The sequence below is a fragment of the Eleutherodactylus coqui genome, chromosome 8 (assembly GCF_035609145.1).
Source record: "Eleutherodactylus coqui strain aEleCoq1 chromosome 8, aEleCoq1.hap1, whole genome shotgun sequence".
In the NCBI taxonomy this organism is placed as follows: domain Eukaryota; kingdom Metazoa; phylum Chordata; class Amphibia; order Anura; family Eleutherodactylidae; genus Eleutherodactylus; species Eleutherodactylus coqui.
In genome coordinates this window covers 65,427,689-65,444,057 of record NC_089844.1, presented here as the reverse complement: position 1 = coordinate 65,444,057, position 16,369 = coordinate 65,427,689, and the positions used below count along the sequence as shown (strand labels likewise).

General features: G+C 46.0%; 1 protein-coding gene across 1 annotated transcript in view; it reads left to right on the top strand.

Moving 5' to 3' along the window:
* The window catches only part of ITGA4 (integrin subunit alpha 4), a 142,013-nt gene that overhangs the window by 51,040 nt on the left and 74,604 nt on the right, over positions 1-16,369 (top strand). Inside the window, exon 9 of the mRNA XM_066575759.1 lies at positions 2,387-2,524. Coding sequence (XP_066431856.1) covers positions 2,387-2,524 — 138 coding nt within the window. The remainder of the gene's footprint in view (positions 1-2,386; positions 2,525-16,369) is intronic.

Here is a 16,369-nt window from a genome sequence, read left to right as displayed (position 1 = left end):
TTGGCCCAACCAATAAACTCAATTTCTGCCAAGTGAGATCTTCCTGTTGTTCCTTTATTCCACATAAAAACAAAATTATAGATCACAATCCACTGAGCTGGAAGGAGATCCACACGTTTTTAGCTTACAAAACACTGAACGACCTGCCTGCTGTGTGCTATTCCAAAATCTCTTTCCAAATGTAATTGTGTATCCATCCCATGGGGTTGGGATGTCTTGCAGAAGACCTAGGCTGCAAATGTAGCCACTGAGCTGGACCAATAGGCCAAGCATATTCCAATGTGACCAGTAAATAGTTTCATGGATAATCTTATAACCTTTTTTAGAGCACTTCAGCAGTTGGAACTACTGGAAGCTTTACAAGCTTCATTCATGGCAAGGGGCTAGAAATACAATCTTGTTACACTACCCTCTGCCAAATCCCCATGCTACATGGCATGTGATACAGTATATGGCATATCCGTGTCAGTGGGACATACGATTATGATTTACAGCTTTATATTTTATATGGATAGATTAAACTCTAGACACGGTTACTAATTCTGTGTAGCTTTGGGATTAAACTCATGGTGACCTATAGTGGGGAAATACAAATTATAAGGTGGTGCTATAGGCCATTTGGAAGTACTATGTACATGGATATATACACAGGGTGTCCCAAAAATGTCTACACACTTTGAATGATTATAAAGTCAGTGTTTATTGCATATTACATCTGATGCTGCCTGGTCTACTCTTTACCATTTTGATGACTATTGGGTTTTGATCCGGACCTTGCTGGGCTGGAGCATCTATATACTCCTCGCTGTAAGTACAGCTGAACACCATTATTGGATTGGATTTATCCTATGAGAGTGCTGCAGTTGACCTATAGTGTTTATTAACAAACAGATCATTCATTCACATAGAGATATATAATTATTTTTGTCTAATCTTTTGGCTTTTGGTCAACACCTGATTTAAAACGGATGACCGTTCTGGTCTATGCACTGCCAATATCTTGAAGCAATGTATTTGGTATTTGTGCTAATTCTTGTTCAGTGGCTGCCCTCAATTTGCGGACCACTGCTGTTTTTTTACTGTAAGCTTAATCTTTCAGGCATCCATATAACAAAAAAGTATAGTTGCTTGAGGTTTGGTTAACATGGGGTATTCTACTGAGCCTCTTCGTCCAATCCATCTGTTTGGTAGATTGTCACCAAGGTAGACCCTTACATCATGATGGTAGTGTTGGGGTGCTCCATCTTGTTGGAAATAAAACTCCTTATCCTCGAAGTCCTCTTAAATGCGTGGCATGACAGATTGCTCAAGTAGACGGCACCAGTGACCGTAGCATCAAAGAAGCATTGTCCAATTAATCCCTTTGTTGATGAGCAGCACCACACTGTAACTCCTGGTAAATTCACATGATCTTCCTCCATAATCTGTGGATTCTTAGGTCCCCAGTAGGTGCAATTGGGTGGTTAATTGAGCCATTTAATCGAAGTGTAGCCTCATCACTCCAAACAAACTTTCCTGGAAACCGCACATCCTCTGCACATCTTGCCATGAACCATTTGCATGACTGCACTCTCCGATCTGGTCTGGATCATCTTCATTAAGGGCATGGACTATTTTTGGAAAGTGATTTTTCCAATGACAGTGCTTTAATATACGATGGACACTTGATTTTGAGATTCCTGTCTCGGGACCCACTTGACACACAGATTTTCTTGGAATCTGGAGAACCTTTCCTATCCGCTTTGTGGGGCTTGTCGATGTCTGACGTCTTCCGGAACGTTTCTTATGAACATTCTGAATAGTTCCATCTGCTTCAAATGTATCTCTAATTGGAGTAATAGTATGTAACACAGGTGGATTACGTTTATTCGTAGTCTGAAACTATCTTTGCACTTTAATTGCATTTTCAAACTTTCAGTAGCACTTCAGGATAAATTTTCTTTGTTCAGAGCTTAGTCTGGCTTCATCCATTATTTTAATCAGTTAAACCTAAAAAGGAGTGAAAATTAAGTGGGGGAGATAAACCAAAACTGGTGCAAAGGAAAACTGGCTTAGTTGTCTATAGCAACCAATCAGGTCTCTGCTTGCATCTTCCAGATGTGGAATCTGATTGGTTGCTATGGGCACCCATGCCAGTTTTCCTTTGCACCAGTTTCGATTTATCTTCCCCAGTGAGTTATAAACTTTTTAAAGTGTGTTTACATTTTTTGGCGACTCCCTGTATTTATACACCAAATGTCTACTTTCTTACACTTTCATTTATATATAAAATAGAACAATTGGTGTAAACACATCTGATATTTATCTACATCTTATATCATGTGACTTGTGTATACATCATACCTCATTCTTTATGACATCTATATCCATTTTTTTGTTTGGCCAGTTGGGATCATACTTTGGGGCTTCCGTGTGCGCTGTGGACTTAAATGGTGATGGACTATCAGACTTGCTTGTTGGAGCACCAATGGAGAGCACAGTGCGAGAGGAAGGGAGAGTGTACGTCTACATGAACAACGGAGGCGTGAGTAATCTAAGTCTATTTAACAGCATAAGGAATTGGTTCTGCATGACATACAGTATAACACAGGATTCTGTTGCTAAATTATTCTAACAACTTTTTTTAATGTTCGAAGAATAGCATGTGTGTCACAAGCCCAAATGGGATCATAATATATGATTTTATTGATTTTTCAGTCTTATGGTCAATAAAAGGGTATGTGTACTTTGGGAGATATTATTGGTTTGCATATATTTATCTATTGACTTGAAGTATATGACCAGGAATCAGTGATTGGGGAACAGCAGACCTGTTGTCTTGATAGGTGAGGATCCCAAAATTAGGAGTCATACTTATGAAGCATTCATGACATATTTTATAGATATCCCATGAAAACGTAAGAGGAAAATATTCCTTTTAAGGTAATCTGTCAGCTTGAACATGCTGTACAAACTGCAGGCATCATGTTATAGAGCAGGAGGAGCTGAGCAGATTGTTATATAGTTTTATGGGGAAAGATTCAGTATAACTTGTATTTTATTCATCTAAACCTCTGCACATTGTGAGCTGAACAGTCCAGTGGGCGGTCCTATCCGTGATTGACAGCTATCTGTGTATGTGCACAGTCCTACACAGCTGTTAATCACTGATAGCTCCGCCCATTACACTGTTCAGCTTTGAATGTACAAAGATATAAATGAATAAAATACAAGTTATACCGAACCTTTCCCCATAAGACTATATATCAATCTGCTCAGCTTCTCCTGCTCTATAATATGATGCCTACATGTAGACAGCATGTTCCAGCTGACAAACTCCCTTTAACCCCTTGAGTGGCGGGTTTCCTACCACCCTGTCGTGCCCACCAGGGCAGGTTTTTTAAAATGGTCTAATCATTGAATTTCAACTAATTTTGCAGTTGCGTCTCAAGAGCCATAACTTTTTCATTTTTCCATTGACATGGCCATATGAGGGCTTGTTTTTTGCGGGACAAGTTGTGATTTTTTAAACAAAGGGGAGGAAAAAAATAAATGGGGAAAAAAGAAAAAAAGTGGCCATGTCATTAAGGGGTTAAATAATGCATTAACTTCCTTCTCTGGGTCATTACGACGCATGGATACCACATGTGTGATTGTATTTTTGATTTTTTACAAAGTAAAGGGAGACAAGTGTTTTTATAATTTTTTATAATTTTTTTCCTTTTTTTTTTTTTAATTTTTTTTGTCCCTTTAGGGGACTTCCACAGGGACCCATCAGGACCCCCTGATCACATTCCGGGGGTCCGATGGTGACAGCCCTTTACATGCTGCAGTGACAGCCCTTTACATGCTGCAGTCACATAGACTGCAGCATGTAAAGGGTTAACACAGCAGAGATCGGAGGTTTTCTCTGATCTCTGCTGTAAGAGCTAGTACCTAGCTGTCCTCTGACAGCCAAGCACCAAGCTCTCCCTGCCACAGAGACCATCGGCTTGCTTCTGACAAGCCGATGTCTCTATGGCAACCTGTAAACAAAGCAGGAGGTTGCCGGCATATCGGCAATATCTTCTGTTGGTTTTTCAAAGCCCTTGCTCTGCTCTGTGTGGGTCTGTGCAGGCAGAGCACACTGTCACAGCTTGTGGCATTGTGCTCTGCAGCTCCCATAGTGATACATAGCCCGGAAATCTTCCGGGCTATTTCGCTATGAGCAGTGGAGCTTGTCCCGGAAAATTTCCGGGCGTGCCACTCAAGGGGTTAAAGGGCTACACAGTACTAATTCTTTAAAACCTCTCAATCTCAAGTGTCCATAGTGATACTTGCCTTGAGTAAATAAGCAAATGATCAATGCTGAACATATATTCCATCATAGAGGGCATTACTTGTTCATACCTAAAAAAAAATAAGCAAACCTACCTGTATGCATGGAAGTTCCCATTCTTTTAGATGTTGTACAGAAGTAGTAGAAAACAGATTGGCATCACTACTAGAGGATCACTTGTTAGCGACCCTTCCTATGAATAGGGCTTGACATAAGCACAATCAGGAATATTTGTAATTGATTCTCACGTGTGCGGTGTCATTATCAGGTGATAATTTAGGATGACAATCCACTTCACAGTTCATAAACTAAAAAGTTGCAACTTGATACAATGTTAATGCAATGTGATAACAGGAGGTGATAATGATATTTTCGATTACATGCTCTCAGGTATTCATCGCTTCTCAGAGTATATTGTCATGTGTTATAACCTGCACTTCTGTAATTAGACCAGAATGTTATTCATTATCTTTCCCTCCTCGTCTCATTTTCATACATCTCTCTGTATTGGTAGGAGGTGAGATTATTTGTTACTTTGCACTGTAACAGTCTCTGATGATTGTAATTGCCAAGCTGAATGGGAATCCATTGTCAGTAACGTACAGTACATCTAACCTAATGATTTCCAGCCTTGTTTGAAACTTCTGGAAAGCATTTTCCCACCCTGAGGTTCCTCTATAAAGTATCAGTCACATTGGGGATATAGGTCAGAAACGCTATATTTTCTCCTTAGGGAGAGCACCTAGAAGTTGAGTGAGTCAGGAGACTTATAAGGTCATTCATGCTCCTCTGGGTAATATGCAAATAAGGGAGATGGAACAATACCTCTGCAGCACCACCTATTGGAAGGTAGCATTCCTACAAGTCTTGCATAAAGTGTCTAACATTGACTTGCAGGAATGCTGCCTTCCAATGGGTGGCATTACAGAGGTTTTGTTCCATCTCCCTTATTGGAAATATATGCACAGTACGTAACTGGATGGACATTGCACACAATGCATTCTGGTGGAATTCTTAGTGCATGTTCACACATGGCATAAATGCGGAATTGCCTGCAGATTTTGAGGTGAATCCACTGTGGATATTCCGCCAATTGCGAATGTAACCTTATAGTTCAGAGCTATTCATTGGTTGTCTTGCACACACATCCTATTTAATACAGGTCACAGGTGTTGAATAAAATGAATGTCTTGGAACTGTAAAGATTATTCCAAAAACATTACCTTTCAATTGTTAAAGTAGTTCAAGCAGGGGTGTAACCAGAGTGGGTGCAGAGGATACAGTTGCACCTCTGCCCTGGAGCCGAGGATACAGTTGCACCTCTGCCCTGGAGCCGAGGATACAGTTGCACCTCTGCCCTGGAGCCACTGGAGCTATAGAAGACCCAATAAGGTCTCTCATCCCCATAGGAGAAGACAGTACTATAAGTGAAGAATTATAGTTGGGGAATCTCGTTATAGACTTTGCATTGGAGCCAAGCCGCTAAAGGTTCCAGGCTGATTTTGAAGTATGCATTGGATCGTTGTCTTGCAATGTCAAACCTCTTATCACCTTCAGTTTCTGAATATATCAGTATGTGAGACATACTTGAGATGCTGGCTTTTACATAAACAACAACATATGGTTCAACATATGGCATGTAAGGTTTGCTTATGATTATTGCATGTTTGGGTAAGAAACACATGCAAATAAGGATGATGGAAAAATGCCTCTCCAGCGCCACCTGTTGGATGGCAGCATTCCTTCAAATCAAAGTGACTTTATAACAAGTCTAAACAATGATTGGGAATATGAAGCCAAGCCAGAATCCATACACAGACAGCTGTTTTGGGGTGATTGCCCCTCATCACTGTGCAGTAGGCTTCTGGCTTAGTTTGTGAGAGGCCTATGATGTGGGTCAGGAGGGGTGTTGTGTCTCCTTAAGGAGAGCACCCAAAAAGTGTGTGGAGACACCTAGGGGGTGAGTGGGTATAGAAACACAGACTAGTAAGAAACCTTGCACACTAGATCGATGAATCATTGCCTACAATGGCAGCTAGTTGTTAAAGGGGTAGTACCATAATTAACTTTTATCACCTATTCTTAGGATAGCTGATAAAAGTCTGATCAATGGGGTTTTCACTTTTGAGACCCCATGATCCCAAGAACGGGGGGCTCCATGTCCCCCGCTTGTCATCGCTTTGGGCTTGCTACACCTACCCACAGTGACATGGAGACAGAATGAAGTGGTAGTCACACGTACGCAGCAACAATCCATGAATCCATTCATTTCAGTGGAGGAGAGGGGGACACGGGATTCCCGTTCTCACTATTGGTGGGGGTCTCCGCAGTGAGACCCCAGTGATCAGACGTTTATCACCCTCCTGTGAATGGGCGATAAGAGTTAATTGTGGTACAATGGTGTAATGGACCTCCTTGGTAGCGATGTGGGAGTTTTGCTTTGCAGATCAGATCGGTTTGCTGTATTAGTGGTTCTATTTTAGATTTTGCAGTTCTCAGTATAATCAGCCTTGTGTGGCACAGAGTGTAGGCTCTCACCTACGGCCTGAAGGTTGCAAGTTCAATCCCCCTGGGTCAGGTAGCCGGCTCAAGGTTGACTCATCCTTCTGAGGTCGGTAAAATTAAAACCCAACTTGGTGGGGGGTAATAATAATAATTACCTGAAAGCGCTGCGTAATAAGCTGGCGCTATACAAATACCAAGACTTATTTTTATTTTATAAATTTAGCAAATAAGGAGTAATTGTGCATGAGAAGGTGAAGAAACATGTGATATTTAAGTTTGTTCCTGGAGAAGTTGTGAGAACTTTTGACAGAGAATATCATTTAATATGCATGACCAAACCTGTGTGTATATACTGTATGTGCACTTAAAACATACAAAAATACATTTCCTGGTTAAATAGTTTATTTTTTACTTACTTTATATATATATCAGTACAACACGCAGTTTTATTGTATGTACATATGTAACATTGTCTGCTGAATTGTACAGATCATTTTCTCTGTATATGCAACGGAGCCCCCGCTAACTGCCACGCTCCAGTCATAATATCCTATGATATGTTCCCTTTAGCACGTGATGACATATACCTGTCATTTTCATTTTGGTCTCTTTCTCTTGCTATACCTGTGTCCTGCTGAATTTTAACCACGCCCCCTGTATGACGTAATGAAGCTCCGGTGACAACTTATGTCCCCGTTATAGGATCATGTGATTTGTGTCCCCACTATACTCCTGACCTTTACATCTGTTACTTTATATAGGCTTATTTGGTTTTCTATATCTGCGGTCTGCCGGATTGTACAGATCACACCCCCTGCGTGATGTAACGCAGCTCCGCTAATGGCCACGCCCCCGTTATAGGATCATGTGACGTATCCCGATATTTAGGCAGGTTATTTTCTTCATTTCATTTTTTTCTATATTTAGATATGTAGTGTCTCTTTTTAGAGACACTATCTCTATTAAGATATAAAGCATATTGAGCTTTCAAACACTCATCCCTCAGCTGCAAACTTTAACCCCGCCCCCTAGCGCTATGACGCAGATTTCGTCACTACGCTGCCATCACGTGACTTGTCACGCGGGCCTCACGTGACCCATCCATCATGGCGCCGGCCATTCCATCTCAAGGACAGGTACTGTTATGTGTATAGCATAGGTTTATGTGTATGTATGTGTGTGTATATATATATATATATATATATATATATATATATATATATAGGTGTTGTAATACTGTATTTCTCATGTCTTTTTTTGTGCTTGACAAAGTCTTTTTGAACACGAAACGCGTTGCACTTAGGACCTTGTGTCCGAATAAAGAATCCTTTTTGTTATTACTACCTTCTGGATTCCTTTGGCTACCATAGTCTCTGTAAGAAGCGCTGCTATATTTTTTTGCACTTATGTGCAACCCTTTATTATATAATGGACCTCCTTGGTAGTGATGTGGGAGTTTTGCTTTGCAGATCAGATCGGTTTGCTGTATTAGTGGTTCTATTTTAGATTTTGCAGTTCTCAGTATAATCAGCCTTGTGTGGCACAGCGTGTAGGCTCTCACCTACGGCCTGAAGGTTGCACGTTCAATCCCCCTGGGTCAGGTAGTCGGCTCAAGGTTGACTCATCCTTCTGAGGTCGGTAAAATTAAAACCCAACCTGGTGGGGGGTAATAATAATAATTACCTGAAAGCGCTGCGTAATAAGCTGGCGCTATACAAATACCAAGACTTATTTTTATTTTATAAATTTAGCAAATAAGGAGTAATTGTGCATGAGAAGGTGAAGAAACGTGATATTTAAGTTTGTTCCTGGAGAAGTTGTGAGAAGTTTTGACAGAGCATATCATTTAATATGCATGACCAAACCTATGTGTATATACTGTATGTGCACTTAAAACATACAAAAATACATTTCCTGGTTAAATAGTTTATTTTTTACTTTCCGGCTTTATCATTTATGCAGTGTGAATAGCTGGGTGTGATGTGATTGATGTATTTTCCTGTCTGCACCTGCTTGAGGGAGTACACGGTGCTATGTCTTATCTTTCTGCATGGCTGCACCCCATCTAGGGGGCTACTGTAGTTTCACTTTACCTTTTTTGTTTAGTGCTTTGTCATCTTTAAACCAGAAATGTTTTTACACTTGATCTAATATTTAAAGGAGTTTTTTCGGACTTCTCTATGAATGACTTATCCTTTGGATATCAATATCAAGTCAGTGTGGGACTAACTCCTGCCACTCCCTCTGGGGCATGCAGTGCACATTACATGCCCCATTCTCATGCATGACTCGTACACAAATGGGGCATGCAGCAATTTTTTTCAATCTGTGACTGAGGGCTTAAACATATGAGTGTGATATGCTGTGATTTTGCATGCAGGAAAGTCCTGTGTGCATAATGCGGAGAATAGAATCTATTGGTTTAAGTGGGTTCATTCTCCCTTTTTTTTGTTACGGGCACAAAAAAACCTGCCCTATTTTGTGCGTGTTTGCATACCAAAGAAACCCATAGAGGTCTATGGGAGGTGCGCAAACGCGCACATATGCCTGTGTGGGTATGCGCTAAATGCAGCGCATATCCGCAATCACCGGCACAGTGTTAGGCTAATTAGCCTTTTAATGTGAATGAGCGGTGCCTGCGCAAATATGTTCCGTATTTGCATAGGCACGAGTGCTAAATACACTCGTTCACTGCACAAAAAAGTGCGCAGGAGCCAAAGTATTGTGTATCATGCTCATTTGTTTAAAGGGGTTGTCCCGAGGCAGCAAGTGGGTCTATACACTTCTGTATGGCCATAATAATGCACTTTGTAATATACATTGTGCATTAATTATGAGCCATACAGAAGTTATAAAAAGTTTTTTACTTACCTGCTCCGTTGCTAGCGTCCTCGTCTCCATGGTGCCGACTAATTTTTGGCCTCCGATGGCCAAATTAGCCGCGCTTGCGCAGTCCGGGTCTTCAGCAGTCTTCTATGGAGCCGCTCGTGCCAGAGAGCGGCTCCGTGTAGCTCCGCCCCGTCACGTGCCGATTCCAGCCAATCAGGAGGCTGGAATCGGCAGTGGACCGCACAGAAGAGCTGCGGTCCACGAAGACAGAGGATCCCGGCGGCCATCTTCAGCGGTAAGTATTGAAGTCACCGGAGCGCGGGGATTAAGGTAAGCGCTCCGGTAAACTTTCTTTACTTCCCTGCATCGGGGTTGTCTCGCGCCGAACGGGGGGGGGGGTTGAAAAAAAAAAAAAACCCGTTTCGGCGCGGGACAACCCCTTTAAGCCTTGAGGGCCAGAGTGAAAAAATGCTCATGTGAATTAGCCTATAAAAATGGATGCACAAGAAAATGGAAAAAGTCCAGCGTTGGGTTAGAAGCTTTCAGTCTTTATTAACGGATCCAAGCAGACATAAAAGAACAGAGAACATGTGCCGTCTTACATGTCTTTGACAGTCATCCATGATTAAGGGCAGTACGTGTTCTCTGTTCTTCTTTGTCTATCTGGATCATCTAATAAAGGCTGAAAGCTTTTTACCCAGTGCTGGACTTTCTCCCCTTTCCTGTGCATCAGTTGTGGTTTCCAGCCAGTCCTTGCATGGGAGCAAGTGCAGAGGAGCTGGTTTCTGGTTCGCATTAAAATGGATGGGTTCATTTTCCACGTGAGTTCTGTCTGTGTCAGACAGGACAGAACTCACACAAGTTTATCGGCCATGTAAATGCGGCCTCAAAGTGTTACTGTGGCTGTGTATTATGCTTAGTGGCAGTGCCGGCATGATCATAATCATGAAACATTAGGCCCTCTGTGTAGCACTGCTTTACAGAGAGAATCTCTAATACAGCATGTGATTAGAGATGAGCGACCGTGTTCGTCCGAACTTGATATCCGTGCGGATATTAGGGTGTTCGGGATGTTCGTTATTCGTAACGAACACCATGCGGTGTTCGGGTTACTTTCACTTCCTTCCCTGAGACGTTAGCGTGCTTTTCTGGCCAATTGAAAGACAGGGAAGGCATTACAACTTCCTCCTGTGTTGTTCCAGCCCTATACCACCCCCCTGCTGTGAGTGGCTGGCGAGATCAGGTGTCCGCCTAATATAAAAGTCGGCCCCTCCCGCGGCTCGCCTCAGATGCCTTGTGAGTTAGATGAGGGACAGTGCTGTTTGTACCGGAGCTGCTGTAGGGAAAGAATTGGTAGTTAGTGTAGGCTTCAAGACCCCCAAAGGTCCTTATTAGGGCCACTGATAGCTGTGTGTTGGCTGCTGTTAGCAGTGGCAATTATTTTTTTTCCTCAAAATCGCCTCTGCAGAGCGTTGCACCCGGCATTAGGGACAGAAGTGCTGCATAGGCAGGGAGAGTGTTAGGAGTGAGTGTAGCCTTCAAGAACCTCAACGGTCCTTTCTAGGGCCATATTTAACCGTGTGCAGTACTGTCCAGGCTGCTGTTAGCTGTGCTGCATATTTTTTTTCTTATCAAAATCGCCTCTGCAGAGCATTGCACCCTCCATTGATACTGCAGGGAAAGAATTGTGTAGGCAGGGCCACAACACAGTTATTATTCATTGAATATACGCAGTGCGGCCTTTTGCTTGTAAAACAAGTGAAAAAAATTCTATTTGACCTGCCTCTGTCTGTCCTAAGGGCTGTGGACACGTGTCGGCTGCGTGTGCAACGTTTAAAAATCAGACGCACCCAGCTACGTTTTACTCCTGGCTTCGCCATTTGCTTTCCTTAATTGGGAAAAAAATACCTGCTCTGCCAGAGTTATAATAACTCTGCTACCCTCAAGTTCTGTGACACATTAGCAGGGCCACAGCACAGTTATTAAACTTAGATTATTCATTCACTAGAGGCAGTGGGGCCTTTCGTTTTCAAAAAAGGGAAAAAATTATATTTGGCCTGCAGTCTTGCGCCAATTTATTTCCTGCCTGTGAAATCAAATCACTGGTAATACAGCATGCTGAGGGGTAGGGGTAGGCCTAGAGGACGTGGACGCGGCCGAGGACGCGGAAGGCCAAGTCAGGGTGTGGGCACAGGCCAAACTCCTGATCCAGGTGTATCGCAGCCGACTGCGGCGCGATTAGTAGAGAGGCACGTTTCTGGCGTCCCGACAGTCATCGCACAATTCATGGGTCCACGCGGGAGACGGTTATTAGAAAATGAGCAGTGTGAGCAGGTCCTGTCCTGGATGGCAGAAAGTGCTTCGAGCAACCTATCGTCCAACCGCAGTTCTGCGCCGTCCACTGCTGCAAATCAGAATCCTCTGTCTGCTGCTCCTCCTTCCTCCCAGCCTCCTCACTCCACTACAATGACACCTGCTCAGCTGCGTGAAGACTCCCAGGAACTGTTCTCTGGCCCCTGCTCAGATTGGGCAGCAGTGGTTCCTCTCCCACCAGAGGAGTTTATCGTCACTGATGCCCAACCATTGCAAAGTTCCCGGGGTCCGGGGGATGAGGCTGGGGACTTCCGCAAACTGTCTCAAGAACTTTCTGTGGGTGAGCAGGACGATGACCATGAGACACAGTTGTCTTGCAGTCAGGTAGTAGTGAGGGCAGTAAGTGCGAGGGAGGAGCGCACAGAGGATTCTGAGGAAGAGCAGCAGGACGATGAGGTGACTAACCCCACCTGGTTTGCAACGCCTACTCAGGACAGGTCTTCAGAGGGGGAGGCAGGGGCAGCAGCAGGGCAGGTTGCAAGAGGCAGTGCGGTGTCCAGGGGTAGAGGCAGGGCCAGACCGAATAATCCACCAACTGTTTCCCAAAGCGCACCCTCGCGCCATGCCACCCTGCAGAGGCCGAGGTGCTCTAAGGTCTGGGAGTTTTTCACAGAGACGCCTGACGACCGACGAGCAGTGGTGTGCAACCTTTGTCGCGCAAAGCTCAGCCGGGGAGCCAACACCAACAGCCTCAGCACCACCAGCATGCGCAGACATATGATGGCCAAGCACCCCACAAGGTGGGACGAAGGCCGTTCACCACCTCCGGTTTGCACCGCTGCCTCTCCCCCTGTGCCCCAACCTGACACTGCTATCCAACCCCCCTCTCAGGACACAGGCACTACCGCCTCATGGCCTGCACCCACACCCTCACCTCCGCTGTCCTCGGACCCATCCATCAGTGTAGTTCAGCGCACCGTCCAGCCGTCGCTTGCGCAAGTGTTTGAGCGCAAGCGCAAGTACGCCGCCACGCACCCGCACGCTCAAACGTTAACCGTCCGCATAGCAAAATTCATCAGCCTTGAGATGCTGCCGTATAGGGTTGTGGAAACTGAGTCCTTCAAAAGTATCATGGAGGCGGCGGCCCCGCGCTACTCAGTTCCCAGTCGCCACTACTTTTCCCGATGTGCCGTCCCAGCCCTGCACGACCACATCTCCCGCAACATTGTACGCGCCCTCACCAACGCGGTTACTGCCACGGTCCACTTAACAACGGACACGTGGACAAGCACAGGCGGGCAGGGCCACTACATCTCCCTGACGGCACATTGGGTGAATTTAGTGGAGGCTGGGAGAGAGTCAGAGCCTGGGACCGCTCACGTCCTACCCACCCCCAGAATTGCGGGCACCAGCTCGGTGGTTGTATCTGCGGAGGTGTATGCTTCCTCCACTAAAGCACCCTCCTCCTCCTCCTCCTCCTCTGTCTCGCAATCAAGATGTGTTAGCAGCAGCATGTCGCCAGCAGTCGGTGTCGCGCGGTGTGGCAGCACAGCGGTGGGCAAGCGTCAGCAGGCCGTGCTGAAACTACTCAGCTTAGGCGATAAGAGGCACACAGCCCACGAACTGCTGCAGGGTCTGACACAGCAGACCGACCGCTGGCTTGCGCCGCTGAGCCTCCAACCGGGCATGGTCGTGTGTGACAACGGCCGTAACCTGGTGGCGGCTCTGCAGCTCGGCAGCCTCACGCACGTGCCATGCCTGGCCCATGTCTTTAATTTGGTGGTTCAGCGCTTTCTGAAAAGCTACCCACGCTTGTCAGACCTGCTCGTAAAGGCGCGCCGGCTCTGCGCACATTTCCGCAAGTCCCACACAGATGCTGCCACCCTGCGCACCCTGCAACATCACTTTAAGCTGCCAGTGCACCGACTGCTGTGCGACGTGCCCACACGGTGGAACTCTACGCTCCACATGTTGGCCAGGCTCTATGAACAGCGTAGAGCTATAGTCGAATACCAACTCCAACATGGGCGGCGCAGTGGGAGTCAGCCTCCTCAATTCCTTTCAGAAGAGTGGGCCTGGTTGGCAGACATCTGCCATGTCCTTGGTAATTTTGAGCAGTCTACCCAGGTGGTGAGCGGCGATGCTACAATCATTAGCGTCACCATTCCTCTGCTATGCATCTTGAGAAATTCCCTGCAAAGCATAAAGGCAGCTGCTTTGCGCTCGGAAACGGGGGCGGGGGAAGACAGTATGCCGCTGGATAGTCAGGGCACCCTCCTGTCTATTTCTCAGCGCGTACAGGAGGAGGAGGAGGAGCATGAGGAGGATGAGGAGGAGGGGGAAGAGACAGCTTGGCCCACTGCTGACGGTACACCGGCTGATTGCCTGTCATCCTTTCAGCGTGTATGGCCTGAGGAGGAGGAGGAGGAGGAGGAGGATCCTGAAAGTGATCTTCCTAGTGAAGACAGCCATGTGTTGCGTACTGGTACCCTGGCACACATGGCTGACTTCATGTTAGGATGCCTTTCTCATGACCCTCGCGTTGCACGCATTCTGGCCACAACGGATTACTGGGTGTACACACTGCTCGACCCACGCTATAAGGAGAACCTGCCCACTCTCATTCCCGAAGAGGAAAGGGGTTCGAGAGTGTTGCTATACCACAGGACCCTTGCGGACAAGCTGATGGTAAAATTCCCAGCCGACAGCGCTAGTGGCAGAAGGCGCAGTACCGAGGGCAAGGTAGCAGGGGAGGTGCGGAGATCGAGCAGCATGTACATCCCAGGCAGTGCAACAGTCTTTAAGGGCCTGGACAGCTTTATGGCTCCCCACCAAGACTGTGTCACCGCTCCCCAGTCAAGGCTGAGTCGGCGGGAGCACTGTAAAAGGATGGTGAGGGAGTACGTAGCCGATCGCACGACCGTCCTCCGTGACGCCTCTGCCACCTACAACTACTGGGTGTCGAAGCTGGGTGTTTAGTGCGGCTGGGGGAATCATCACAGATAAGCGTACCCGCCTGTCACCCGACAGTGCCGACAGGCTAACACTCATCAAGATGAACAAAGCCTGGATTTCCCCAGACTTCTCTTCTCCACCAGCGGACAGCAGCGATACGTAAGCAATACGTAGGCTGCACCCGTGGATGGAAGCTACGTTCTCTCTCACCATCCAAAACGGGGACATTTCTGCTTCATCAATCTGTGTCTAATATTCCTCCTCCTCCTCCTCCTGCTACTCCTCCTGAAACCTCACGTAATCACGCTGAACGGGCAATTTTTCTTAGGGCCACAAGGCTCACTCAAATGATTTTTCTAAACAATTTTTAAAAGTTTCAATGCGCTTAAAAGCGTTGGAACTGTAACTTGAACCAATTTTTCGTTACACTGGGCTGCCTCCAGGCCTAGTTACCACTTAAGCCACATTAACCAAAGTGATTAATGGGTTTCACCTGCCCTCTTGGCTGGCCATGGCCAATTTTTGGTATGTACATTAGTACTGTTGATACAGCAATTTTTGTGGGCCCTCGCCTACAGTGTAATCAAATAAATTTTTAGCCCACCTGCATTAAGCACGACATTACTACCTCAGCTGTGTTGGGCAATGCAATGGGATGTTTCTATGTACCGCCGGTGGCTTCCTGGCACCCACCCATGCTGTCGGTCCACAGGGAGTTGTAAATGCATCTGTGTCCACTTCTAAAGAACCCCAGTCAGACTGGGGAATGCAGTGTGGGCCGAAGCCCACCTGTATTACGCACGACATTACTACCTCAGCTGTGTTGGGCAATGCAATGGGATATTTTTGTGTACCGCCGGTGGGTTCCAGGGAGCCACCCATGCTGTAGGTGCACACGGAGTGTAACCTACATGTGTCCACTTGTAAAGAACCCCAGTCTGACTGGGGCATGCAGTGTGGGCCGAAGCCCACCTGTATTACGCACAACATTACTACCTCAGCTGTGTTGGGCAATGCAATGGGATATTTTTGTGTACCGCCGGTGGGTTCCAGGGAGCCACCCATGCTGTAGGTGCACACGGAGTGTAACCTACATGTGTCCACTTGTAAAGAACCCCAGTCTGACTGGGGCATGCAGTGTGGGCCGAAGCCCACCTGTATTACGCACGACATTACTACCTCAGCTGTGTTGGGCAATGCAATGGGATATTTCTATGTACCGCCGGTGGCTTCCTGGCACTCACCCATGCTGTGGGTCCACAGGGAGTTTAACCTACATGTGTCCACTTCTAAAGAACCCCAGTCAGACTGGGGCATGCAGTGTGGGCCGAAGCCCACCTGTATTACGCACGACATTACTACCTCAGCTGTGTTGGGCAATGCAATGGGATATTTCTATGTACCGCCGGTGGCTTCCTGGCACCCACCCATGCTGTGGGTCCACAGGGAGTTTAACCTACATGTGTCCAC